Source organism: Diorhabda sublineata, chromosome 6 (assembly GCF_026230105.1).
Source record: "Diorhabda sublineata isolate icDioSubl1.1 chromosome 6, icDioSubl1.1, whole genome shotgun sequence".
NCBI lineage: Eukaryota > Metazoa > Arthropoda > Insecta > Coleoptera > Chrysomelidae > Diorhabda > Diorhabda sublineata.
Window position 1 is genome coordinate 11,878,942 of NC_079479.1, and position 26,868 is coordinate 11,905,809.

General features: G+C 32.0%; 1 protein-coding gene across 8 annotated transcripts; it reads left to right on the forward strand.

The window, feature by feature from the left end:
* The first annotated feature begins 387 nt into the window (after positions 1-387).
* LOC130444898 (apoptosis-inducing factor 3-like) lies at positions 388-25,227 on the forward strand. Of its 8 annotated transcripts, none has more exons than XM_056780256.1 (7): positions 594-737; positions 2,678-2,837; positions 9,835-10,349; positions 16,110-16,375; positions 19,043-19,320; positions 20,814-21,138; positions 24,674-25,227. In XM_056780256.1, exons 2-7 carry the CDS (start codon positions 2,720-2,722, stop codon positions 24,903-24,905), a joined length of 1,734 nt encoding a protein of 577 aa, XP_056636234.1. In that variant the 5' UTR covers positions 594-737; positions 2,678-2,719; the 3' UTR covers positions 24,906-25,227. The 8 variants fall into 8 exon arrangements, with proteins under 8 accessions (XP_056636237.1, XP_056636234.1, XP_056636236.1 ...); XM_056780258.1 differs by having other exon boundaries at positions 731-1,017; XM_056780255.1 differs by having other exon boundaries at positions 731-1,009.
* Positions 25,228-26,868: the final 1,641 nt, after the last annotated feature.

A 26,868-nucleotide genomic window follows, 5' to 3' on the forward strand; every position in this document is an offset into this window, starting at 1 on the left:
CGGGAATCTACATTGAATTAAATTTTACCCTAGTCCACGCGAAATAAAATATTTATTCCAAAATGCACGTGTTCACAAAGCCGCCATATGTTCAAAAAAGTCCAAGAAAAGGAATGTTTTTTTGTAAGAAAACGAAATATTGTTTGTATAGCAACCAACGACCTAATAGCACGCTTTAAAGCTTAAGGAGCTTAATAAAGTTTTAAATCTCAACCTTTAAAATGTGCTAATAGTTTGTAACTAAATTCAGTTTTGTTTATCTGAAATTAAAATACCACAGTAATTGGGATTGCATCGACAAAGTATTTTGAAAATATAAAAACCTATTAGCGCTTAAAAACATTTCTATTTTTACAATATACAGAAAATTACTGGAACTGCTTAATCATAGGTAAAAGATTTCTATCTAAACTAAATTGTCGTGTAGATCGACACTTTAATTTTGTGTAAAGTGTTTTTTGTTTAAAAAAAATTATAAACTAATTTGAATTAGTATTCACGTAATCACATCTATATACTGTATTATCTAAGATACAACAACCTTGTTCAGCAGATATGCTTAATCTTATAAATAAATTCGGAAATGCTGGAGGCAATTTTTTTAGAATGTATAAGATCTACAAATCAGTCAAACACAACAAATCGGTGACGACGGATGTGTTGGTAGTTTCGATATTTACGTTCTTGTTCTCTAAAAATGGGTTGTTCGACTTCAAAATTAACTATAAATAGTACAGGTGAGCTTTTGTTAGCAATTTACAAGAATCAATTAACATCAAAACAAACATTTGAATATTCATTTCGGAAGTTTAATACTAAAAACTAATTAATATTTTTACGAATTATGAATGGAATTTTCAATAATATAATGTACTTAAAGACCTTGATGAGTCAATTTTATGGGTGGAGACCAATTAAAATATAATTATGTGATCTATTTATTTCCAAAATTTTTTTCCTAAATTCACTAAGTGAATAAACGATATATCCAAGTAAATAAGAGATTTAAGTAAGTTGGTAAGCAAATTTTAAAAGTTAATTTAAATCGTGATTTACACGCAGATTTCCCATTTAGCTGAACAGGTTCGTATTCACACCGTACGTAAACATAACCTTGTAATACTTAAACAATCAAATTCGTAGCATTGTTCAAAATAATTACTAAATGCATAAATATTAGTTCCAATAAAAAATTATTCCAGTTTTGAATAATTTAGTCTCGATGAACGTAAGGTAATTGGTAATTTTATATCAATCAAATTGTTCTCCTGAATAATAATGTAGTACCTAGGTATTTGATTTTTTGAGATACGTAAAATATTTTCGTTATTCATATCTTTTATCCAATATTGGTCTAAATGATTGTAATATCTTGTTTTTCATTTTCAATGTTTTTATGGAATGGAATATAGTTGTAAATATAATAAAACTTCAATTATGATAATGAAGTTTCTACTTTTTGTTAAAAATGAGTAGATTGATTAGTTTTATATAAAAATAAAGTAAAATTTGAAAACTGATTAGCTAGTTCTATCCTTGAGGTAGTAAGTGGAATTCATACACATGTATAATAATAATAACAATTTAAAAAATTGAAATAGTTTTTTCAACTTACATCAGAGGCAAGGTAACATATTTTTTAAGATTGTTTTTCAATTCATGTGTGACATGTGATTTTGAGGGCTGTATTTTTCTCAAATCACTTGTCTTATTTTACTAGATCTTTATTCGGCTGATACAATGAGCACTAATAAAATAGTTTGCACAATTACTATCTTCACACTCACAGTTTTGTGTTGATCTGTTGATTGTATGTGTACAAATGGTTATTATACTCAATTCTCTATTTGTATATGTATATCAAGAAGGATTGCAACAGTTTGAACAAGTTTATCTTCTGTATAATGTTCCTCTCAGTATGACAGGGGGTCCATAAACACAATCCTATTCGGTAGGTATGGTATTAGATTTTTGGAATAAATCTTTGTTAGTACAAGTATTTACAAGTCAGTATTTAAGAGATGTTGATCTATGTAATTGAAGGTAATCACCATTGCTACAACTCAATGAGTTGTTGTTGCAGTAGTATAGACTGGGTGAGATGAGTTAACTGAGAGAGAAGACGAACTGATTGTACATTACAAATATCGACAAGATATTTTGTGAAATGGAGCTATGATTTGTCTATAAGGAGAGGATATTTTACAAATTATATTGTGATAAATAAAAGGGTTTGGTCATACTCTACCTACATATTGAAGCCTCTATTTAATGGAGTTTGTTCAATGAATTTCAAGTATATTCCTCACTTATTTAATTAATCATAGAACTGATGAGTGATTGAGTCAAATAGTTTACCTTTGTCTACACAATATGTATTAGATACATATTTAGTAAATTATGTGCAGTTTTAGGAAAAAAATAACTTCCTCATCATATGGTTACAATTTATGTGATAATTGAAGATTGTAGAACAAACTTACTTGTCAGTTTTTGTATAAAACCTCAGTTTGCATCTTTTTTCTCTTCAACAAAGGTTTCTCTTTTGATATTGGTTTTTATATTTTATTTTTTTGGTTGTAGTTATAATAATTTATTAATATTATTGTTGACTCATTAAATCTGATGACTTTAACTATCAATTGAAAGTATGCTTAATCATATACTTCTATTTTAGGATAAGAAGTTGTTGACATATTAATTTTCTAATAATATCAATATGCCAACAGTGACTAATGAATCATGTATTGTAACGTTTATTCAGTGGTTTTGGAGAAGAATTAGAAGTTTTTTCCTTTCAGCCTTTACATTTCGATCTTCTGAGAAATTAGATAAAGGTAAAAATTGCTGAAATTAACCTTTCAAATTGTGGAAAAACTAATTGACTTACATCTAATTGAGTATTGTTATAGTCATAAATAAAATGGGATAATGGTAATGCTTATATTCATAAAAAGCTTTTAGTCTCATTTATGAGAATGATCATTTTATGTTAATATATGATCTTTGAAAAACTTGAACCGGATCTCCAAGCACCCTTAAATCGCATAAAAATTATAGGAAAAGATTATGGACTTAACATCAATAAACCAAAACCATGATTGTTTCCAAAATATCCAACCATCCTCCCATGTCTATCAACGTAAATGGTGGCATCATCAAAAATGTCGAGAAATTTAAATATCTGGGATAACAAAAGATATAGACCCAGATATAGAAATAAGATCAGGCATCGAGCAAGCAAGAAATGTCTTTTCAAAAAGAGACAATTGTTTACATCCCGAGCACAAGAAGTATAGAAGAATAGACACCGACAGGGAACTTATAGGATTAATAAAAACTCAAAAACCTCGTATCTGGGACACATGTTGCAATAATAAATTAAATTTGAAATTGTCCTACTTGAATTCTTTCCTGTCGGAGGGAGGGAATTCATTGACAGAGATAACTATTTTGATGTAATTATTTAAAGTGAAAAAGAATGAAGCGAATAGAGCAAGCTCACGAACAGTGTGTGTGTGGAAGCAAGTCATCAGCCACAGAATTTTTCAATGATACTACTTAGATATTAATTGAGGCCGCATGCGCAGAAGTTGCCTAAACCAAAGATAATGATGTGGAAACATTAATATTCATAAAATACCATCTTTTAAATATTTTATGTCAGATTTAAATTTCAATGAAAATTTATTTTGTTTTTAGTTTTTTATTGTTTTAGCTACTTTACTTCTAAGATAGAATTATTTTACAAATAAAAAGTGTAATATTTTTTACTTATTGTGAGTTGGGGCATTTTCTATTATGGTTTATGATTTTTCTGATATGAATTTATAAGGTTAGGGCATTTTGGCCAGGAATAAAAATCAATATTACCATTAATATCTTCATTTTGTATTACACCATACAACAATAAAAATTAAAAAAAAACAATTAATTATTTTGGTCATCGATGTTGTCAATGAAAATCTCATTATTAGCTGTTGAAGATGTGAAATTGCTGTAAAAATTATGATGAATTGGGGGTATGCAAGACAATAACTCTATTGAATATTTCTTTTTCTTTTCACTGATTGAGTGAGTGGTAGGATATAAAAGTTCAAGATATTCAATGATAACATAATTCCTCTTTTTAAGGTCACATTCACAAAAAAGAACATCATCATTATTATTAGAATATTTAAAAGAATGCACTTCACAAAACATTAGTCATTGCATCTTTAATCATTCAACTTTGTCTTTATCTCCACATAGTTTACGATTCGTATTATTTTTTTCTATAGATTTGCAAGAAAAAAATAAATATTTTGTCAGAAATTACTTTGAATGGTTTACTCTTTCTAGCCGCTTGAATAACTTGCTTCCAGTCTTCAGGCACATAGATATTTTTAAAGAACCGTTTCTGTTTTTCCACTAAACCAAAATCCTGATCGCATGACACGTATGAATATCCGCTCACAAAAAATTTGTGGTCAATTATAAATACCATATTCAGTAGAACTGGAAATAATAAACTTAGAGAAAAAAGCCATCTTGATATTCCTATTTGGCCCTCCACATTGATCCGAGTACATTATAAGATAGACCGGAAGCTATTTCTTGGGAACCTCTGGATGTTAAAGTTTCATACCACAAAAACATGTACACTTCTTAATTTTTCATATTATAAACACCTAAGCAGTATGTCCAGAGTTGAGCTTGTAATAACATATTTCTGTGCTAATAACAGGGGTTAGAAGTGTTTCTAAGCAAATTACATATACATCTTCATTATTTTTATAGATTTCTAGATCTTTTTTTAAGTATTCTCTTGCAGTATTTGCCTTGAGCAAATGCAAGTTTCTTTCTTGGTCAAGTTTTGTTTTTTCATCATTATCAGCCGCTTTAATTTTAATATTAAATGCATGACACTTTTTGTATGAATCTGTTACAGGGGGATGAAAACTCAAGTTAAATTATTCATTAAATACTTTGCTAAAAATGAACTCTATGCTAGATTTTCAACTCTTTCAGCGTAAAGAGAATACAAAATACTCAAATTCAAATCTGCCGATAACTATTTGCGGTTGATTCACTGTCAACCTATCCCACCAAATTACAAAGTTGCTAGTGTGCAAAAATGGCTTATTAACCAGATTTGGTCACTTTTGCGTTTTTGTCACAAGATGTTACTGCTATGGAAAAAGATATTTAGTTGCGCTATCTACTAGTTACATGGGAAACTGAGATTAGGCCATTTTTGCATCGAAATATTGACACTATTGAATTAGTTTATGTACTGAACTTCAATGTAGGGAATTTGTTGGTTAGGCGGCCTCAATTTAAATATCCTTGATAAAATTTACTAATAAAGCGGGTCGCTACTTCGACTAAGGTTCTTTCACAAGACTGAAACTTTTTCTGTATGTTATTTAATATATTTAAAGTGAAAAAATCAATTTCTGGTAGGGTTAGCGCTGTTGCAACAATATCCACTGTTTTATAAAAATTGCAAATTTTTATTTAAAAAAATGTATCTTCACAAATCTGGCTTTCGAGTATTTTTTAATTAGACAATAATCTAAAGTTGCTAAGACGGGTAATCCAGTATTTTCATCACAAAAGTCTACCGACCCTGTCGATCCTCTAGCTAAAGAATTTTTACCTGAATATAAGATTGACATACAGGTAATACATTCTATGTAGGGGAGTAGAACATTTTAAGACAAATTTCCGTTAGGTAAATCTATAGTTTCGTCTAATTTACTAATGAATTACATGGAAAAATTGGGTTTTTATACTATTTTTGGATAAGTGATTGCTCAATATCCGTTTCTTTTCATATTTGAGTCAGTTTTCGACTCAACTGTATAATTTTTTCATATATGAGCTACATTATTGTGATCAGTTGTGCGTAATAATTTTCTATAAGTAACAAACGTTAGTCTAAAATTCGCTTTATTGAACAGATGGAGTTCAATACTTCGTTTCAAATTAATATTGTATCACCTCAAATTTAATATGAATCTTGTAATTCAATAAACACAAAAAATTTTAATTAATTTTTATATTATTCACCTTGATATTCCAAAGTTATATACAAAAAACAGATTTTTATAGCAAATTGAGAAATTTTTGATAACTTTCATCACTCTGTGATGAATATAACTTAACATACAATAAATACATGAATAATTTGATTTTTTTTATAAAGAATTGTCGGTTGTTTTCCATTATTTATAAAATAGAAAAAATGTTTAATGATAGTTTAAAGATTTAATTAGTAATTTAATGTAAAAATATCCTCTTTCGAGCAAAAAGTACGTTCTAATGCTTTCAAAAGTTATTTATTTTCGTTTGTTTTATAATTGAAAAGCCAGACTACTGTAGTATTTCACAATTATCCTAAAAAAAGTTCTCTAGCAATTATTTTTGCATCAATTATCCTATTTTAACGACAAAATTAACCGAATAAGAAAAATGACTAAAAAATAGTTCCAAATCTACCCGCTCCGAATTTATCTGCCCCCAATTTCCCCTCTCTAAACTCACCCTTTTCTCGCGCCCTGTGGCCTTTATGCAGTCCAGGGGCCCCGCCCCTGGAGTTCTAGGGGGCGAAGCCACTCATAAGAAAAAGAACTAATAATAAAATAAGACTAAAATAATCCTCACGCGAAGACAATTTTTGAAATTTTTCCACTCAAAGTGTACCACGCGAAAGTTAGGTTAGTTTGATATTTACAAATATTAAATAAAAATAAATTTTTCCAACTTCAAGTATCGATATCTCGAAGAGGAAGCGAGATATCGAAAAATTTTATTTTACGTTTTCGACTTATTTTGGTTCGATTTACTCGTAAATCGTACTCGTGCCATATTTTATTATAAATGTCCAACGTTACAAAATAGTTTACAAGATATTTTCTTTAGGAATTAGATTTGGAAGATCGTATCAGCCCGTTTAGCAACTTTCGATCCATTTTAGAGATACTTGGAACCGAGCTAATCATCTCCCAATTTTTTTTTATACTCAAAATTGTCTAATTAAAAATTTACTCAAATGCTAGATTTATGAAGATATATTTTTTTAAATTGTTGATTTTTCTACTTTAACCCGTATTGGTCACACCTCCTAAAAATAACGCATTGGTCACATGGGGCTAAAATGACCGGACGCAAAAAAACAGGACATCCTCTTCATAATCAGTGTGTTTTTTCAATTAGTTAACAAAAATTTTTTTCGGAAATTCTTAAAATTTCAATTTTAGGGATAAGTTAAAAAAAAATCAGGGCTGTACTCGAGAAATAGTATAGTTTCAAGTAACAAATAGTTGTGCAACGTGGCTTTCAAAAAGTATATTTATTTAGAAGACTGAATTTGTCAGTTTTAACGAAACGTACGAAATGAGGTAAATGAGTTTTGACGTGTGAAATAAAGTATTAAAAGTTTTTCAAACTGAAAAATTATTTTTTTATTCGTATCATATTATATACACATTTAGAGTTGAAAAATTATTCATGTCCGGCACAATCAGTGCATATATATGATCGATGTTAATCGCACATCGGTCTGTCACACGATGGACAAAGGTACTTGGTCTTCCTGTCAGTTCCCTGCTTGGAAACACCGCATCTTTTCTTGGTCGGCATCTCGACTCTCTCTTCTTCATATACCTGAACATCTGTTTAAAATAGTATTGGTTCCGATTCGTATATTATTTCGGAGCGTAGGCGTAACGAGGTGCATAAACAATTTGTCCAAACACGCTTTAGCTGATATCGATTTGTTAATGCCATTATTTACCAATTTACATTTTAGTACTTTTTTTTGACTCTATCTCATAGAATTTTTCTTTCAAAATACTGTCCGATTGAAGATCTATCAACTCCATTCGCAAATGAACTGGTGCCTGTGAAACTTCAAAATTGAATGGATGGTTCGAAATTGGGAATTCCATTTCATTCATTTTGTGAAAGTCTTCTAAACGATTGATGAATTCCGATTCAGAATTCAGATTTTTACCCTGTAACTTTATATTCAGATCAGTCAAGTGTTTATTTATATTTACCAAAAAGGCACAATCAACCCGCTATTGTCATAATCAGTTGGATGGCCTTTTTCTAACATGAAAGCCCGTAATGCAAAAAATGTTTCTAAAACTAATCCTCGATTGAGCCAACGAACTTCGGTGAAATGAGGTACATCAGAAAACTTTTAGGTCGGTGATTTAGTCCTCTGGTCCTTATAAAATTTATAATTTTAATTATAGGTTGCATGACATGGTCTATTTTCAAATTTTTGGATGCTAATGATTCCTGATGAATTATACAGGGAAATCCCACAAAATTCCCTGACGTTTTCTGTTTTAATTTAGTTACAACGCCCGAAGTTGTAGTACCTGTCGATGTAACCACTTTAATAGTTCTTCAGTTATTTCAAAGTGACTGTTAATGCCTCTTATCAAAAAAAAGCAACTTTCAACATTCAGTCTTTAATAAAATCATCAAACATCGTTTGTTGACCTTGAAGTTTAGATTTTAAAAATCATAATGTGTCTATTCTTATTTTTTCATTGTAACAATGGAATTTGGACTTATGATTCGTATCATAGTGTCTATTCAAATAAAACACCTCTCTAAAACCTCTTCACCATTCTATGAAAAAATATGCAATTTCCCATTAAGACCGAAGAACTCAGTACTCACTATAAACTTTGTGACATTATGCTAAAATTGTAACAATTATGGAACTCGATACAACAATTATGGATATCGCACGTGCACGACACATACAAATGCACAATACCTTCACAATCACTACTTCGTAGTACAATTAAAATCCTTCTCCAACCGTATCGCTTCGATTACTCGACTCTACTGACTCACGCGCTGTCCTTGAAATGACTTATACACATCAGTAGACTAGAGAGTACGAGTATTTAAAACATCCGTACAGGAATCGATTGAAGTCTAAGAGCTCTAAAAAACATGATTCTTCTTTCTGTAACACATAGCGTTCGCGGGCCTTATTGATACGGCCCAGCAGCCGGAAGCGGCCTGTATCTTTAACATGACTTATCTAGTAACTGATTTTTTTCCTATCTACTTCTCTAGAGTTTCCTATATTGTCCTATAACGAATTTTTCATTAGGGTTCGTGTCATACAAAGGGTTTATTCACATTTACTTTATCCAATCTGCTATTCCCTTTCTCTCCACTACATTTGGTTTTGTACTAATAAGGTCATGGTTATAGTAGTTTACGATTATACTAACCCATTTTGATGTAGAACTTGAGAAAAGAGTTTTGATCCATCAATCATTTATTGCCTTATTCACCTGATCTGGCTCCCTCCGATTACTTTTTGTTACCTAACTTTAGAACATGTCTTGTTAGAAAGTTATTTCATCCAAATGAAGAGGTGATGGCGTATTTTGCGAAACTTCTAGAAGATTGTTTTTTGGATGGTTTGCAAGTATTCCCACCAATTGGTGTGTAGAGTTGAAATTTGATATTATTCTTCTTTGACATTTTGAAATACATTTTAACTAGTAAAATGAAGTTGAAATGTTATAAATACTGAACAGAAAGTCAATCAATGTTCTAATTATTTCGTAAAGTGCATAAAAATAATTTAATCGTTGTTATGTTTGTTGTACTAAAAAATTAACACGTGACATAATCAATCAAAGTTTTGTGCGCTGCCAGACTATCGATTTTGTTGGTTTGTGTATATTGACTTCTTAAAAGAAGGTTAATATGTATACAGTATAAAAAATAATTCCGAAATCCTTCCAAATATGTTTACTTTGTTAAATTGTATAGTTAAATATTTACCAATGTATCATTTGTTTCCAGGCAATAAGGATTCTTCAGAAGAATATGTAGAGGGTGTAGTATGCAATGTTAATGATTTACAAGAAAATGAATTAAAGGCGGTGGATTTAAATGACAGAAAAGTACTGTTGGTTAAACAAAAAGGTGTAATAAGTGCCATAGGAGCAAAATGTACCCATTACGGCGCTCCTTTGGTATCCAGTGCCTTAGGGGATGGAAGAGTGCGTTGTCAATGGCATGGTGCTTGCTTCAATATCCTAACAGGTGATATAGAAGATTTTCCAGGATTAGATTCGTTACCTTGCTATAAAGTTACCATAGAAAACGACAAAGTTAAAGTTAGAGCAAGAAAATCTGAGTTGAGCTCGAATAAAAGGACCAAAGAAATGGCGAAGAGGGATTTGAAGGATGATCGACACATTGTTGTTATCGGAGGAGGTCCATCTGGAGCTACTTGTGTGGAAACACTTCGGCAAGAAGGATTTACTGGCCAAATATCATTTGTTTGTAAAGAAAAGGTTTTACCTTATGACAGAGTAAGTAATAAATTATTTTTAGTTGCTAAAAATGTTTCCGGTGTTGGGTAAATGGGGGGAAAATATTTCGAGTGTTAATTTAACATGATTTTTTTACACAAACAATTGAAAGTTACGTAAATATTGTACTGTTTTTCTCATTTTTAATTTATTTAAACGGTGGTTTTATATACAAGTTTCTTACTTAATTTATTTATAAAATAACAATAACTATTCTTAACTAGACACTAACACTTAATACTACACACTTCTCCAATACTCAACATATTAATATATTTAAACACACCGTTCACTTATCAATTCCGATGTGTTGTGAATGACATCAAATTATTTACTAACTTATTAGCTCATAAACAAACTAATATTTATACCAAAAAGAATTTCTCGAATAATTCTAGAAATTGAACAAACAAATATATAAAAAGACCTTCCTAGATATTGGTTCTAAACAAGAATCTAAACAAATCGTCACTGAATACAAAAACGTGTAGAAAAAACAATTTTAAACGGTTTCCGAGACTAGACGCATTCGTCAAACTTAAGACTGTTCCATAATAACCGGACATGACCGGCTACACGGTCCATGTCGTGGACGAATTGGTAATAATATTATTAGGAAAGTGCTTTAGTTTAATAAAAAAGCAAAATTGCTATAGCAATCGTCTATCAGTGATTAATTAATAAGGAAATTTGCCGTTTCAAGGATATTTTTGTAGAAATTGAACATACGGCAGCTTGCAATTTTGAATATTTTCGTTATTTTGTTAATCATTCAATAATATATATTACTTATCAAGATATTATTTTTTAATATGGATAATAATCTGTAAGTTTTCCTTTTCGATTATGAATGAACGGTTTTACCTTATGACAGAGTAAGTAGTAAAATATTTTAGTAGCTAAAGTTGTTTCCGTTGTTGGGTAAATGGGATGAAAATATTTCGAGTGTTCATTTAACATGTTTTTTTACACAAACAATTGAATGAACCGAGGAAAAGTTACGTAGATATTGTACTGTTTTTCTTATTTGCAATTTATTTTAACGGTAGTTTTATATACACGTTTCATACTTAATTTATTTATAAAATAAGAATAACTATTATAAACTAGTCATTATTCACTAAACTAGACTTATAATCTCATAAACAAAACAATTATTTATACCAAAAAGAATTTCTCGAATAATTCTAGATATTGAACAAACAAATAAATAAAAATACCTTCCTAGATATTGGTTCTAAACAAGAATCTAAACAAATCGTCGCTGAATACAAAAACGTGTAGAAAAAACAATATCAAACGGTTTCCGAGACTAGACGCATTCGTCGAACTTAAGAGTCTTCCATAATAACCGGACATGACCGGCTACACGGTCCATGTCGTGGACGAGTTCGTAATAATATTATTTGGAAAGAGCTGCGTCCCATGGAATTATTTATATTTCTTCCTCTATTCCTATAAAGCACGCATTAACAGTATCAGATGAAGATTGCGTGAACACCAAAGGGCTGTAGTTTAATAAAAAGGCATAATTGCATTATCAAGGTTAAATTTCTTTTTAACAATTATTCGCATTATTTTTTTTTGAAGCTAACTCCGATTCTGCATTATTTTCTATTGAAATGAATTCGAATTTTAATGTATTATTTACGTTCATTTATGATATATTTTAATGCACTTATAATTGTTAATTAATCACCCCTATTGATGAAGAATTTTCCGTTAATCAACGATTTTATTATATGCAACTGAACCTATGGTATAGGCAATCCTAGAATAATCTTGTTTGTTTATCGATACACTTCGTTAAATAACTATTAATGCTCCATGCGTTCATTTTTTTATAGTTATAACTCATTGTGAATTGATGCATTGTTAATTGATTTATGATTTCTAATTGTCGTTATGGAATGAGAATATAAATAGGTTTTTTTACGAAGAGAGGTGCGAACTACGAGGTGTAACTCAGAATAATTCTAGACTCCTATATAACACAACACCGGGCCTACCAACTAATCTCATTTCCTCATTAAGGACCATCAGGAGCACTTGTACAATAATTACTTCGGGTAGTCCCCTTCTCTTGCTCTACTCTAGTTTTCTCACTTTTACTAATTAATTTTAGACTTTACCTACAGACTGCTCTATCAAGTCTTGTTCGATGGCTTTGTCTTGGGAGTTTTCTAATTTTCTCCCTATTTCCTGTTGACTACCTTGCCCTTTTGTACGATAAGAACAAATGTGTTACAGGGTCAAAGATCTCATTATTCTTTTCAATTATTTTCTGAGTCTGTGTAAATCCTCCCGCCTATTATGGAAAAGCCTTCTTTCTTCCAAAAAGACGTACACTCCATTAAGCTCTGGAAATATTTATATGATATTAGGAACTGCGCGGGTAATACTTACTTCATCATGACTCCTTTTTGCCCAGTTATTCATGCTTCTAATTAACATGTAAGTTCATCGTCCTTTGGTTTCACTGCTCCATCTATTCTTCAATTTCCGGAGTGTCTCTTCTCTTTCTTTTGTCTTCTTCGTTTCAGCGGCGATAAATTCTCATTAGGTAATGAGCTAAGTCGACATTTGCTCCTCTATCCTCAACTTGAGGAGCTTGTTTATATATTTTGAGATCATAAACACGTTTTCAAATCCATTGGCAGCTCTATTATCTGGGAGTAGCCAGAGTAGCCTTGTGAATTCTTTTAAGTTTAAAAAGGTAGGTGTGCTGCTTACAATGAGGTCTAACGTTGAAGTACAAGACTCCAATATCTTATCTTTTCTTAACCTACATGAATGGAAATGTTCCAAAAACAGTTTGATGTCATGCCCTGGGCATCTGTCTCTTTTTTTAGTTTATCGTAGAAGCAATCTAATTTCGACTATCTTTGTCGCTCTAACGAAACGCCATCCATCCGTTTAAACATGGTAATTGTTAAAAAAATAAATTTTTGTTGAACAAATTAATTTATGTTGCAATTTATGAACTGTATTAAGTGGAACCTGCTCTACGGAACCCTCTATGAAGAATTTTAACCCCCCATCTCTTAACAACAACTTAACGAAGGCCAGATACATAGAGGAATAACCTTCGCACCAATATATCGGAGCTATATCAAATAGCGCCAAAACTAGGCTTCGATTTGGTGTCTTATCGCAATAAAAAACTGTCGACTTAATATACAGGGTGTCTCAAAAGAAAGTTCACCTTTGTATTGTTTATTGCGTCATCGCAGCTACTCGGAGAGGCGCGGATATATGTCAATGGATAACCTTGTTCTTGGGAATTTATTCGTTATGGAGCATTTTTCGGAATAGGACTGTGCATCGTACGTGCGTGAGTTTTACAAAAACGATAATTCGGCGAGTGTAGCGTGTAGAAAATATTCGTCACTTAAATAATATGCCAGGCGCTCTACTGATTGGAGAGAAGTTTGAAGATACCGGATAAACCAAAATCCAGACGTCCAAGTTATTTTAGAACGATCGAAAACGTAGTCATTGTTCCTCGGTCTGTTCGCCACGAGCCTGAACTGTCTATTCGGAAGCGAGCTGTTGCTTTAAATGTGCATACATTATAATTATTCGCACAAAGATTTGGGGTGCACAAATTCAGTTGGTGCAAAAATTGAAGCCTCAGGATTCTGGTCAGAGGCTTGATTTCGTAAACCAGATGATTGAATGCTTTTCAACGTTCATCAACATCTTATTTCTGAACTATAAACTGAATTCAGAGCGTTATGTGTAGATGTTAGACGACTTCTTCAAGCCTGAAATGCAAAATATTAAAGGTTATAACCAAAGAACATAGTTCCAGCATGACGGAGCATCTGCACACACATCAAATAGATCTTTAGCACGAGTTCGTTTCCTGGTAAATGGATCTCCAGGAGAGGTGACATAAGTTGGTCCCCACGAAGTCCTTATTTAACACCTATGGACTTTTGCCTACGGAGTTGGTCAAGTCTAAAGTTTACGCTTACAAACCGACTTCTCTGGCATTATTGAAAGAAAATATCTGTCAAGCAATGACGGCCATCACGGAGAATGCCTGCCGAACCGTCATAGGTATTTGGACGATGTTATTTTAAAGAAATAAACTCCCAAGCAATGTATTTTAATATGGAACAAACCTATTTTGAATAAACTCTTTACTTTTCTTAAAATTCTTTTTTCAAATGTGAACTTTCTCTTGTATGTCATAGAACTCACAATGAAATAAGTGATTTGAATGTTAAGAAACGAATCCAAGTCTGCATTCAAAAAAATATGTTGGGATTACGAATTAAGAATTTTGATTAATCAAAAAACAAAGGAAATTATTTCTCTATATCAGTCATGTCAAAGATACGTCTCGCGGGTCACTTTGCAAAATTTGTTTACGAAATTCAACAATCGTTTTGAAGACTTTCACAAAATGAATGAAATGGAATTCCCAATTTTTAACTATTCATTCAATTTTGAAGCTTCATTGGTACCAGTAAATGAAGTTGATAGATCTTCAATCGGACAGTATTTTAAAAGGAAAATTTAATGTGATTAATGCTGTTATATTTTGTACACAATTTATTTAAGATTTTGGATAATTACCTGGAATGAAAAAAGCAAGCAGCACGCATTCTCTGTGCGTTTGATAGTACCTATTTATGTGTGCCATGAAAATAAATAAGAACAAACATCGCACAAAACTTACGAATGAACATCTCCAATCAATTCTTAAAATGACTACAACGAATATGATACCTGACATCAATGAGCTTGTCAAAAACAAGTATCTGGATCCTCGATCCTACCATCTTGCATAACTTTAATATGATTTTTAACAACCGTATATTATACACTTATATAATTTAATGAATAAAATGTTATAATAATTCAATTCATTTTTTTTTATTTTCAATCTGGCCCACCTACGAATTCAAAATTCAATATACGGCCCTCTGCAAAATTGAGTTTGACACCTCTGCTCTATATTACTTTCTGTCTGGTTACGGAGCTCCAAAACCTCCTATTTAACAGGTTGAGCACCGGTGCAGTCCATAGGCCAGAGCGGTTCTATGAACCGCACGACATATTTTATTTCTAACCTTCTCCACGACCCAAGGGAACGTATTTAAATGTGTTTCACAGGTTGGTTGGATCGTCTTGGATCCTTGAAACAAAAAACCTTAGTTTTCATTTTTTTTTGTTTTTTCAACATTGATATTTTTAATTTTTGCTACCTTTACGTTTGTTAACTCTTTAACTCACTTTTTCACTTATGATTTTACAATATTTTTTTTTCTACTTCATCCTACACGATCTCTTCTTACTTTGTAATTTAATCCTTCTTTCTTCACTAGGCAACCACTGATAATTGTCTGTCAATACTTACTGCCTCATCAGCATGCTATGTAAAAAGCATCAATACATCACGCTCTGGGCCCTGGGGAATGTTTTAGCGGTAAACTTTCCTCCGGGTCCAGAGTCGGCCCGCACAACAACATCATTATTTCAAATAAATTTTTACTACTTTTTCTCCTTCCTACCTCATATGGAAGGTGAAAACACAAAAAAAAATTTTGGGTCCAGGGAAAAGTTAATTAATTTTTTGTTGGGGCTCAACGTGTTAATGAATTTTTTGAAAATATTTCTATCTTATAAATTTCACCCTCTAACTTCCATGTCACTCACTTGCTTCTTGAATATTTTCTTATCCTTTTATTTTATAACTGTATATAGACGAGAGGATTGTTATAATAAAGATTTATTTTCTATTTTCAGGTTAAAGTCAGCAAATCTATGGACTTTGATATCGAAAAATCAATATTAAGAGATGAGACGTTTTACAAAACGCACAATATTGATGTTGTTAAAGGTGTTGAAGCTACTGCTGTCAAAACTGACGACCATAATGTTATTTTGAGTAATGGAAAAACGTTAAAATACGATAAACTTTATATAGCAACAGGATCTAATGCTAAAAAATTGAAAATTCCTGGTTCAGATTTGAAAAATGTTATCGTTCTGAGAAACGTCGATGACGCTAAGTAAGTTTGTATCCAAGTTGCCCTACTTTTCTTTGATAGACCTCTTGTTTAGAATGATACAACTTCAGTCGAACTTTATCTAAAGTTTATCTTATTTCACACACTCTTGGCAAAACCCAATTGTTCCAGAACAATGCAATCCAGTAACCTGTCTAATAATACATCAGGGTCTCGTGGAATTACCTCTTTTTCCATCATCTTCCATTAAGGGTGGTACGATACATTATACTTCCTTCGTCGTTTGTTTCATCATGTGGATCCTTTCCTTTGTTCTTCTTGATATCGCCACTAGTACTTTTAACTGTTTTCTTTTAGTGGATGTTAGATTTAGTTTTTTTAAATTTAGACGATCAGTCTCCTCATATGGAGATTGAAATGGGTCCGTACAAAATTTATTTCATGTTCCATTGGTCCAATTCTTCGTATAGCTACAGTTTCCTAATGCTTACCTGAAGCTTGAAGCTTCTTTCAATGCCTCTTGGCACTCTACCTATACGCTGTAGACTCACATTCATACGCGACTTACGCCCCTATCCAATTTTTTCTGTTTTGTAAAAAATTGTTTAAAAAATATTGTTTTTTTAATGCATTTCTCGTATTCGCCGAATGTACCGTGTGGTAATTATCTAGATTAGGTTACACCCCTCCGATTTCGTTAAAATTTTAGTATGTTATAGAGAAAATTATGCTGAAAAATTTGATGTATATATGTAAAGCGCGGAAATCTAACCTAATGTCTAACCTAACCTAACCACTATACACATAAATTCATAGAATTTTATCTTTTTCATGGACAAAAAAAAACAAATATTGATAAATTTACTACCGATAGTCGTATGTAAGCAAACTAGACTAAATTCTCTGCAAATTTTATGATACATCATTAGGTAATGAAGACTTGCGAAGCTAAACTATGAAATTATTTTTATTTTTCTGGAACTTCAAAGTTGAAAAACTATGTGAAGGGATGATTTCCGCGCTTTACATATATGCATCAAATTTTTCAGCATAATTTTCTCTATAACATACTAAAATTTTAACGAAATCGGAGGGGTGTAACTTAATCTAGATAATTATCTTCCATATTATTCATTATAAATTACCAATTTCTTGTTATCTCTATTATTATCATATACAAAAAACTTTAAATAAAAGCTATGATGTTTTGATTCAACTATATTGAAATAGTTGTAAAAGTAGCGGTCAAATTGTTGTAATATACAAGAAAATAATAAGAGAACTTGTAGATTTTCAAATTTTTGAAGTGATCTATTTCCTGTTTTCAAAATTAAGTAATAGACTACCACCTTATACCGTTTTTCTGTTGAAAATCTCATTAAATTAACTACTGTAAATATGGAAAAAACATTATTAAAGTTAAGCACTTTTTTTTATATTTACAGTAACTACGGGGTGGAGCAATAGAACGCAATTAAGTATAGGCTAAAAAAATAAATACATAATTGTTGAAATAAAAGATATGTTGATTAGGTAAATCAATGAAGTTTATTTTTTAAAAATAACACCATCTAAACGACTGCAATCTCGAAGACGGCATTCATCTAAACGCGAACGCAAATTTGTGAAAACTCTTGTCAATAAATCTGGAATGATTGCTGCTATTTCTTGGCGGATATTTTCTTTTAGCTGCCTGATGTCCCTCGGATTGTTCATGTAGACTTTATGTTTAAGGTGTCCCCACAAAAGAAAATCAAAAGGCGTCAAGTCAGGGTTACGTGGGGGCCAAGGAATAACACCTCATTTGGAAATTAGTCTTCCAGGAAACATCTGTCTCACAGCCGCCATAGAGTCATTTGATGTGTGACAGGTCGCTTCGTCTTGTTGGAACCAAGTTCTCGTATTTGCTATTCTTGATCTTGCAAGTTCTGAAGTCAAATATGCCTTTCACATGGCAACATAGCGGTCGGTGTTAACGGTGATGTTTCATCCTCGTGAATCTACAAAGAAGAAAGGGCCAATAATTCCTTTGTTTGAGATTGCTGCCCGTACCATTGCTTTCGGACTATGCAGTGGTTTTTGTGTTTCATTTTTGGATTTCGATTTTATCGATTTACGAACCTATTTAAATGAAAATGAGTCTCATCTGTAAAAGGGATGTTGTCAAAAGTGGAAAATCGACTAAGCATTTCTTCAGCAAATACCAACCTTGCTCAAAAGTCGGTATCTTCTAAGTTCTGTGTTAATTGGAGCTTATAAGGATGCATCTTAAGATCCAACTGCAAAATTCGCTGTAAACTTCTTCGCGACAAGTTTAAAGCCGCCGATCGCTTCCGAATAGACATATGCGGATTTTCTCGTACTGACTCCTTCACCCTATTAATATTTTCTGTGGTCCTAGACGTTCTTGAACGACCGTACGAACACAAAAAGCGCGTCGCTTTCCGTCAAATTGACTAAAACTCCACAAGTGCAACTATCCAACCACGCTAAGCTCTCCCCACCCACGCACCGTTTACCTCGGGAAAAAATTTGATGCAATATGCACGTTATATTGCGCCACCCTGTAGTTTATGATATTTTTTGGAATCACCTGTTTAGGAATGAAATATTTGAAAATATAAATTTTGTCGTGCAGTTTACCACGAAATACTAATAATATAATGAAATAAAACATTTTTTTTTCTAATACCAATTATATGTTTCTAGATACACACTTTCTCAACTGTCAGAAGATAAAGAAGTAGTAGTTTTGGGTAGCAGCTTTATAGCTATGGAGGGCGCCAATTATTGTCAAAATAAATCTAAAAAAGTAACAGTAATATTTAGGGGAGAACTACCCTTCCAACCGCTTTTGGGTCCTGAAGTTGGAAAAGCATTCATGAAGTTATTCGAAGAAAAAGGCGTACACTTCATAACGAAAAACACAATAACGGAAATTAGAGATGATGGCAAAGGAAATGTAACAGAGGTTGTTTTAAAAGATGGTAATATTTCCATACAATATCGAGTTTTATTTGAAAAAATTTTGATAAACAGTTTCAAAATTGGCGTTAGTCGAAATAACATGTGAGAAAATGAAGAACTTGGAGTTTAAATTGTTCTGTTTATTTACTCCATGTGAATAATTTTCAATATACTGAAGGTTCTAGTTATCAAAAAAATTAACTTCTGATCCCTTATCGTGTATTGATAATATTCCTGTTATGCGTAGGTTTCTGTAAAAAACAAAGATAAAATTTTTGAATTTAGAAACAAATATTGTTGATTGTCTGAATAAAAACAATCATAGCAAAGACAAAATCGATAATTAACTTTCCACAAATCATACAAAGTACAGTACTGGTATCCTCTGGTACACAAGCTTCAGCCTCCATCTATTGTAACATGATCAGACGTTAATATTCATAACACTTTCAGATTTGCAGGTCTTGTGTGCTTCCTTTATTATCTATATACAAAAAGTAAAGAGGACGAATGTTAAAAAACAATTCAAAGTTTTTCTTTTTTATACACACCCTAAATACACTAAATTATGCTTTTATTTATCTCACTGTATTCTCCTTTCCCAGTTCTCTCTCTATTTCTTCGTTTTTCTTTGCACTTCTTTTTCCTTCCTGTGTTATGTTTGGGCCTGTTTTAGTTCTCATTATCTTTCTTTAGTTTTTTTTAGTTCTTCCTCTACTAGTCTTATTAGGGTTTTATACATTTTTATTTTATTGTAGAATGTAAACGAACTAAAAGGCCTTCTTAGAAATTGATTTCATTAAAACGGCCTCAACATCCTTTAAATAAGTTATGAAACTATATAAAAAGTGCCGCCGCAATGTGAATGGTACTTCTGTAAACTGCCCTCCGCATACTATTCACATTATACAAAAGGACCAGCTTCGCGGTCTATGTCAGTGGATGAGTTCCTAACAATATTATATGTAAATAAAAGTACTGGAAACATCAAGCATATGTTCCACTGTAATGAAGAAGATAAAAAGACTAAGGAAGGAATGGAAAAACGTTGAGATGATAAGAGTAAATAATCAGGCATAACACTGATAAATACAAAGAAAATTAAAACAAAGTACTATTAACAAAAACCTGTAATAGCTCAAGGAAGAAATAAACCACTTTGATGAAATATAAGATTCATATAAAAGAAGTTTGCAGCTTAATTCCATTAAAGATTAAATAAGTTAGTTTTCTAGTGTTTGTTTTCATCAGTAATCTTTTCTACCATTCTTCTAGACGGTTATTTTATCTGTTGCTCTTGCTTTAAAATAATTTTAGTAGCCACTCAAAATAAAGACAATTTTTATTTATTTCATTACTTCTAATATTCAATTCTAATTAACTTGGAAGATTAAAAAGTTAAAATAATTATGTAGTATAATATAGATTTACCTAATAATAGTAATAAAAATTGTATTTCAATAATGACAAACTTAAAGACTCCACAAGATAAGATTTTTCAAATATATTTTAGGTTCGACACTGAATGCTGATATTGTAATAATGGGGGTAGGCAGTACCCTCGCTACAGAATTTTTGAAAGAATCCGGCATCGAAATCCGTCCTGATGGTTCCATAGAAACTGATGAATACCTACAAACTAATATTCCTGATGTTTTAGTTGGTGGTGATATAGCTTATGCTCCTGTATGGTCACACAATAATCAGAAAGCTTCTATAGGACATTATCCTTTAGCTCATTATCATGGAAGAATAGCAGGATTGAATTTATTGGATAAGAAAACTCCTCTAAAAGCCGTGCCTTATTTCTGGACTATGCTTTACGGAAAGGGTATTAGGTAAGTTTATCGCATATTGGATATCTTTTTATTATTAACTAGCTTCACGTATATAAGTGTTTATTTTTATAAACTCTTATTATTTATGTATTACCAAGGATAAAAATAGTTATTTGATAAGTATTTACAATGCCTCTTTATATACAACGTTGGACGTTTGGTTTCTCGGGATGTATACAGATAATTTATTTGTTTCACACACTCGAGAGAGAGCAACGTATAGTTGACCGTGTGAGAAGCAGCTTACATCAAAATCCACCCCTGAAACGCGTAGAGTCTGACCTTGTGCTTTGTTGATAGTCATTGTATAACAAAAACTAACCGGGAATCGGACTCGTTTAAAATGAAATGGAAAGTTGTTTGGTATGAGAGGGGTTCTTGGTATGAACACCCGCTCGCCGGTGCCACATCCTGTCAAAATTTCCCCATCTATTACGTTACGCTGAGATAACTATAATTTAAGTCTTGTTCCATTACAAAGTTTGGGTGGACTTATGTTCCGCAATAATATAATTTGAATTTCTCTTTTCAAATGAATAATGTGCGAAGGAAGGCCAGGCGCGCTCAAAGAATTTAAAAATTCCACTGGGTAATTCGTCGAGTCGTCTTGCTCCTTAACTCGGTTTATGGAAACATACTCAACAGATTCTCCTTCAACTTTGTTCAAGTATATGTAAATGCGTTAAATCACACGATCTAGACGCCCAATTGACGGGCCCCAATCGTGAGATGAATTGTTCACTGAAGGTGCCTCTCAATTTGGCCATTGTTTCGCGTGCCGTGTGGCATGTGGTACCGTCTTGTTGAAACCACATGTCAGGAATCTTCCATTTTCAGCAAAAAAAAATCGTCAATCATCACATGGTAGCGCTATCCTTTCACAGCAACGTTCCGGCCATCGTCGCTTTTGAAGAAGTACGATGATGCCTCCGGCCCATAATCGACACCAAACAATGACTTTTTTGGGATGCATTGGTAACTCTTGCAATGCTTCTGACTGGTCTTCACTCCAGATGCGGCAATTTTGCTTGTTGAAGTATCCATTCAACCAGAAATGAGCTTGGTCGCTGAACACAATTTTTCGATAAAAAAATGGATCACCCTCCAATTTTGCCAGCGCCCATTTACCAAATGTTAAACGTTGTGGGAGATTGTGTGGCTTCAATTCTTGCACCAGCCGTATTTTATGAGGTTTTACACCCAAATCCTTTCGAAAAATTTTCCGCATAGTGGACTTACAGAAACCTAATCGCTGCGAATCGACATTTCACAGTTATCAGTAACACAGCCGCAATATTTTCTTCGGTCCTCACTGTTCGTTTGCGTGTTGGTGGTTTAATGTCCAATAGTGTAAACTGGGTTCTAAATGTAGTCACAAGCTTCCGAATAGTTCCTTCAGTAGGCCGACCAAACTGCCCATAAATTGGAAGTGCGCGATGCACTCTCTTAACCGAGCACGAATTTTGATAGTAAAATTCAATAATTTGCAAGCGTTGTTCATATCGACATCTCAATCGTTCCGAGGAGTCAATATGGTTCTTTCGCAAAGTCAAGAGTTTGCGTGAGGAGTTTGAATTTAATTGCCATAAACAACGAAAATGAGGTTTGATAATGACTCAACCCTACGGCGTAAACTGACATGCAAAACGATTTTACCATCTTCCGGGTATCTGCCCTCGCCAATTTGTAGCAATATCTGTGCATCGCTGCTGCCACCTATTTGCGCTCGCATATTCACTGTTAAGTGCATCCGAGTAATGTGTCAGTATAATACTTACTCCGAAATTGATAAAAATGAATTTTATACTGAAAACCTCTTTATCTGTATCCATTCCATTGTATTTCCTAAAAAACAACAAATCGCTATTAGAAGTGGATTTCATTTATCAACCTTATCAAATGTATATCACCAGTAATTTAATACTTTCTTTTAAATTAACATAAAGTTTATTTTATCAGTTATCACTGAAAACCTGGAAAATAATTTCACACACTAAATACAATTTATCTGTGTCGTCGAACGTTCTCGGTGAAGATCTCTTATCAATTTTTGTAAAGATAAGATTGTCGCTATTTAATGACCGGCATTGTATCACTAACAAACTAATAGTACAACAGCTATAAAATTTATACACGTATCTTTTGAAGGTTAGAACTAACTGAAAAACATATATATTAATACCAATAGCGCCATCTATGTGTCAGCCTTCTGAATAATTAGGAGTTTGTCGTTTACGTATTAACTTGGTATTTAACTTTCATTGTTTCCTAAATTTAATCTTTAAATTTCTTATTGTATGCTTAGGTGATCATAAAAATTCTCATACAATGGTTATAATTAATTTGAAAGGGCTAAACTCAAGGAAAACTTGTATTTATCTTCATTAAAAATAAATTACCCAATATTGTAACGATATATTATAATCAATTGAGTACTGTGTAGCTGTTTTTCTGTTCATATTAATTAATAAGTAGAATTATTAAGATATAATAATGATCGAACTCTAGCTGACAAAATTTCATATTTTTTTTATAGACAAATACAGTATCTAATCTGAGAGATCTTTCTAAATTTCCATGATGTAGAAGATATATGTATGAGTTACATACTTTATTTTAATATTTTTAAAAACTAAAATTTAATTCAATGATTTTGCGAAATTTCTTGAGTTGAAAAAAAGTTTTTATTACGGAATCATATATTTAGCAATTCTTCATGACGAAATGAGATATTAAAGCGATTCTTTTTTAGAAATGGGTCCCGTGTGAATATCTAAAAACTAATGTCTGCGTTTTTGGAAATCTGTTTTTGATTTCTTTAAAAAGGGTTAAATTCATTTGATGGAGAATGCATGGAGTTTCGATCTATAGATTCTGTGTTACAAGTTGATAATGCAAACACGCTCAATCCTTCAGGTTTCCTGGCACATAGACTTATTCTAAAGGTTGGAACACCGATAATGTTGTTACGAAATCTCAATCCTCCTAAACTGCGCAACGCTCTTCATAAAAACTTAGTCGAGGCTACAATTATAACTGGATGTGCCAGAGGCGAATCAGTCTTTATACCACGCATACCCCTTATACCTTCAGACTACCCTTTTCAATTTAAAAGAATGCAATTCCCTATTAAGAATCTGTTTTGCTATGATTATAAATAAATCAAAAGATAAATCTTTGAAAGTGGCAGGAATCTATTTGATCTTTTCTTTCTAACACTTCCAAATTGAATTAATGCATAGAATACATAAGTCTTATCTCATTGAATTATCCCTATATTACGCGAGGTTCAATTAACCGCGGGCGAATCCGCGACGGGTATTGCTAGTACTCTATAATATTTTCAGTAACATTTTCACTATATTAATTGGTAACTATAGTTATTAAGATTTTTATCAGTATTAGTTCATGTTTACTGTTTCTATTTAGGACACATTAAACACATATTTGATAAGTGAAGTGGATAAAATTTATCATTTTTGATCACTTTAATTAGTTATGTACTAAATAATTGATAATTAAAACCTTGTTCCAGGTATGCTGGTCATGGCGATTATGATGAAATTATCTATCATGGTGATGTGTCTGGATTCAAATTTGTTGCTTTTTATATAAAAGATGGTGTTGTTGTGTCCACAAGCTCTTGTGGAATGGATCCTGTAGTGTCCCAGTTCGCTGAACTATTGGCACAAGGCAAAACTTTAACCAAGGAAGATCTTAAAGGGGATGATCTTTTAGCATGGAGATCGTGGATTGTTCCTAAATAAGTAAAAACTAGTCAGATGTTGTTATTTGAATGTATGTAAAAAAGAGAAATAAGAGCAAAATGAACATTTAATCCTTCCATAAAATGCTTAGAAATATGAAATTATTAAGAGCTTTTAATGTATATTAAAGTCAATTTTAACATCAGACTGATATGTAAAATATATTAATTTTTTTCAGCCTTTATTTCTCTTACAAGTCCGTTATTTTTGTCAGCATTTATAAAAAATATGCTTATTTCTTTACAGTATTTTCATATACAATTGTATTGTTGATAACAATGTATTATTTTATTAAATATATTATATAACTATGTGCAGTTAATAAGTCTACTTTGAAACATTATTGAATAATAAACAGTTCAAGATCAGTTTATTTGGAAAAAATGTTGAGCTGAGCGCCCATATAATCAGAGCTGAGGTGAGGGAGCAAAAGAAAACTTGATGGAACAATACAGTCTCTCTAGTTTAGGTTAATGGTCACAAGGAGATTAAATGAAATAAAGCAGATAAAAAAGAGCATACAAATGCCTTATATTTGCTCGGATACTTTTTGAGGTGCAGAACAATGGATCTGTAAAAAATAAGTTGCATAAGAAGGAAATCGAAAGAGAAGTACTCTGGCGCAGCCTTTCCGGGTTTAATCGTTCCAAAAAATTTCTTTCCAACTTTGATTCTCGTACAAAAAGTATTTGGACTTCAACAAATGCATATCTCTTCACTAGCTATTTAGGTCTAGCAGATAATGAAGAGTGTAGATTCTGTGAGGAGGAAGATAAAACTCTAGTTAGCCAACAAGAAACCTCCTTTGAAAACAGCCATACTGCAGTTCATTTTGCAATTGGAATGATAACTATAAATCTTACAAATAGTTCAGATCAATTGGTATAATAGATCTTAAGCCTGCAGTGCTAATTAATAAATTTATCAATAAACGTCCCTGGTGTAGTAAACAATAAAGTTGCTTATGCAAATTTTGTTTTATCCCTCAATATAGTTTCCCCCAAGATCAATATATTCAGTCCAAAGGGTTTCAAACCTTTCTGTCATTTTTATATAACTTTTTTTGGTATTATTAGATTGATATATCTTGAAGCATTTTTCAAATCTGAAAACAGCCCCTAGTCGCAGGGGTAGGTTAGGGAGCAATTCTAAGTTCAATTAATAGAATTTTACTATTGATTTCATCTTTTAATGCGGTGCATCGTCTTGCTGAGAAGTAAAAAATAATAGCAATTTATTAGTGGTACTCCAAATGGGACAGTGGTTGGTTGAAAGATGGTACTTCAAGGGACAATTTTATTTGTGATTTGTGGCAATCCTGTATCCATTACACCAGTGACGTCAAAAAGGAAAAGATGAAAGTTTTATTAGAAATCAAAGGTTTAAAAAAAAAGGTCTGTCTTTTATCGTGTTATCTGGAGTTAAATGGAAAGTGGATGGTGTCTGTATATCAAAAGTTTATCAATTTCCCTTGTGTGTAAAGGAAGCTTGTTGTATTGTAATACTATGTATATTTTCAAAATGCTCGTCTCTAGTATAGAATGTGATGCATTTTCCTTCATAAGTTCAGCAAAGGATTCTACTAAAGTATTGAAATCTGAAAACCTGTTTAAAATAAGTGGGTGAAATAAAAACAGTCACTACTTTATCTTATAAGATTTCCTATGGAAAGTAAAAAAATTGAATAAAAGAATGAGAAAATATTGGAGAGAACATTCTCCAATAACAAGGTAGCAATGGAGAAGTTCTATTGATACTACATCAATTGAATGAATATGAAATCTCAACATAAGATTATGGGTATTTAAGTCACTTATGAAATTAACGGTAGATGGAAATTGCTAGATTATAGAGAAAAGATCACAAAAAGAAACGTTTGAAAATGAGGAAAGGTGGAAATTCCTAATTTATCTTGGTAAAACCAAATTTGAAATTCGTCTCTTGAAAGACAAATAACAGAAGA

Excerpts from the sequence above, each read along its gene's own strand:
- LOC130444898 (XM_056780256.1), top strand. The coding sequence starts at position 2,720 with ATGCCAACAGTGACTAATGAATCATGTATTGTAACGTTTATTCAGTGG. Across the intron at positions 2,838-9,834 it reads TTCTGAGAAATTAGATAAAG|GCAATAAGGATTCTTCAGAA; the intron begins GTAAAAATTGCT and ends ATTTGTTTCCAG. Across the intron at positions 21,139-24,673 it reads CTTTACGGAAAGGGTATTAG|GTATGCTGGTCATGGCGATT; the intron begins GTAAGTTTATCG and ends ACCTTGTTCCAG.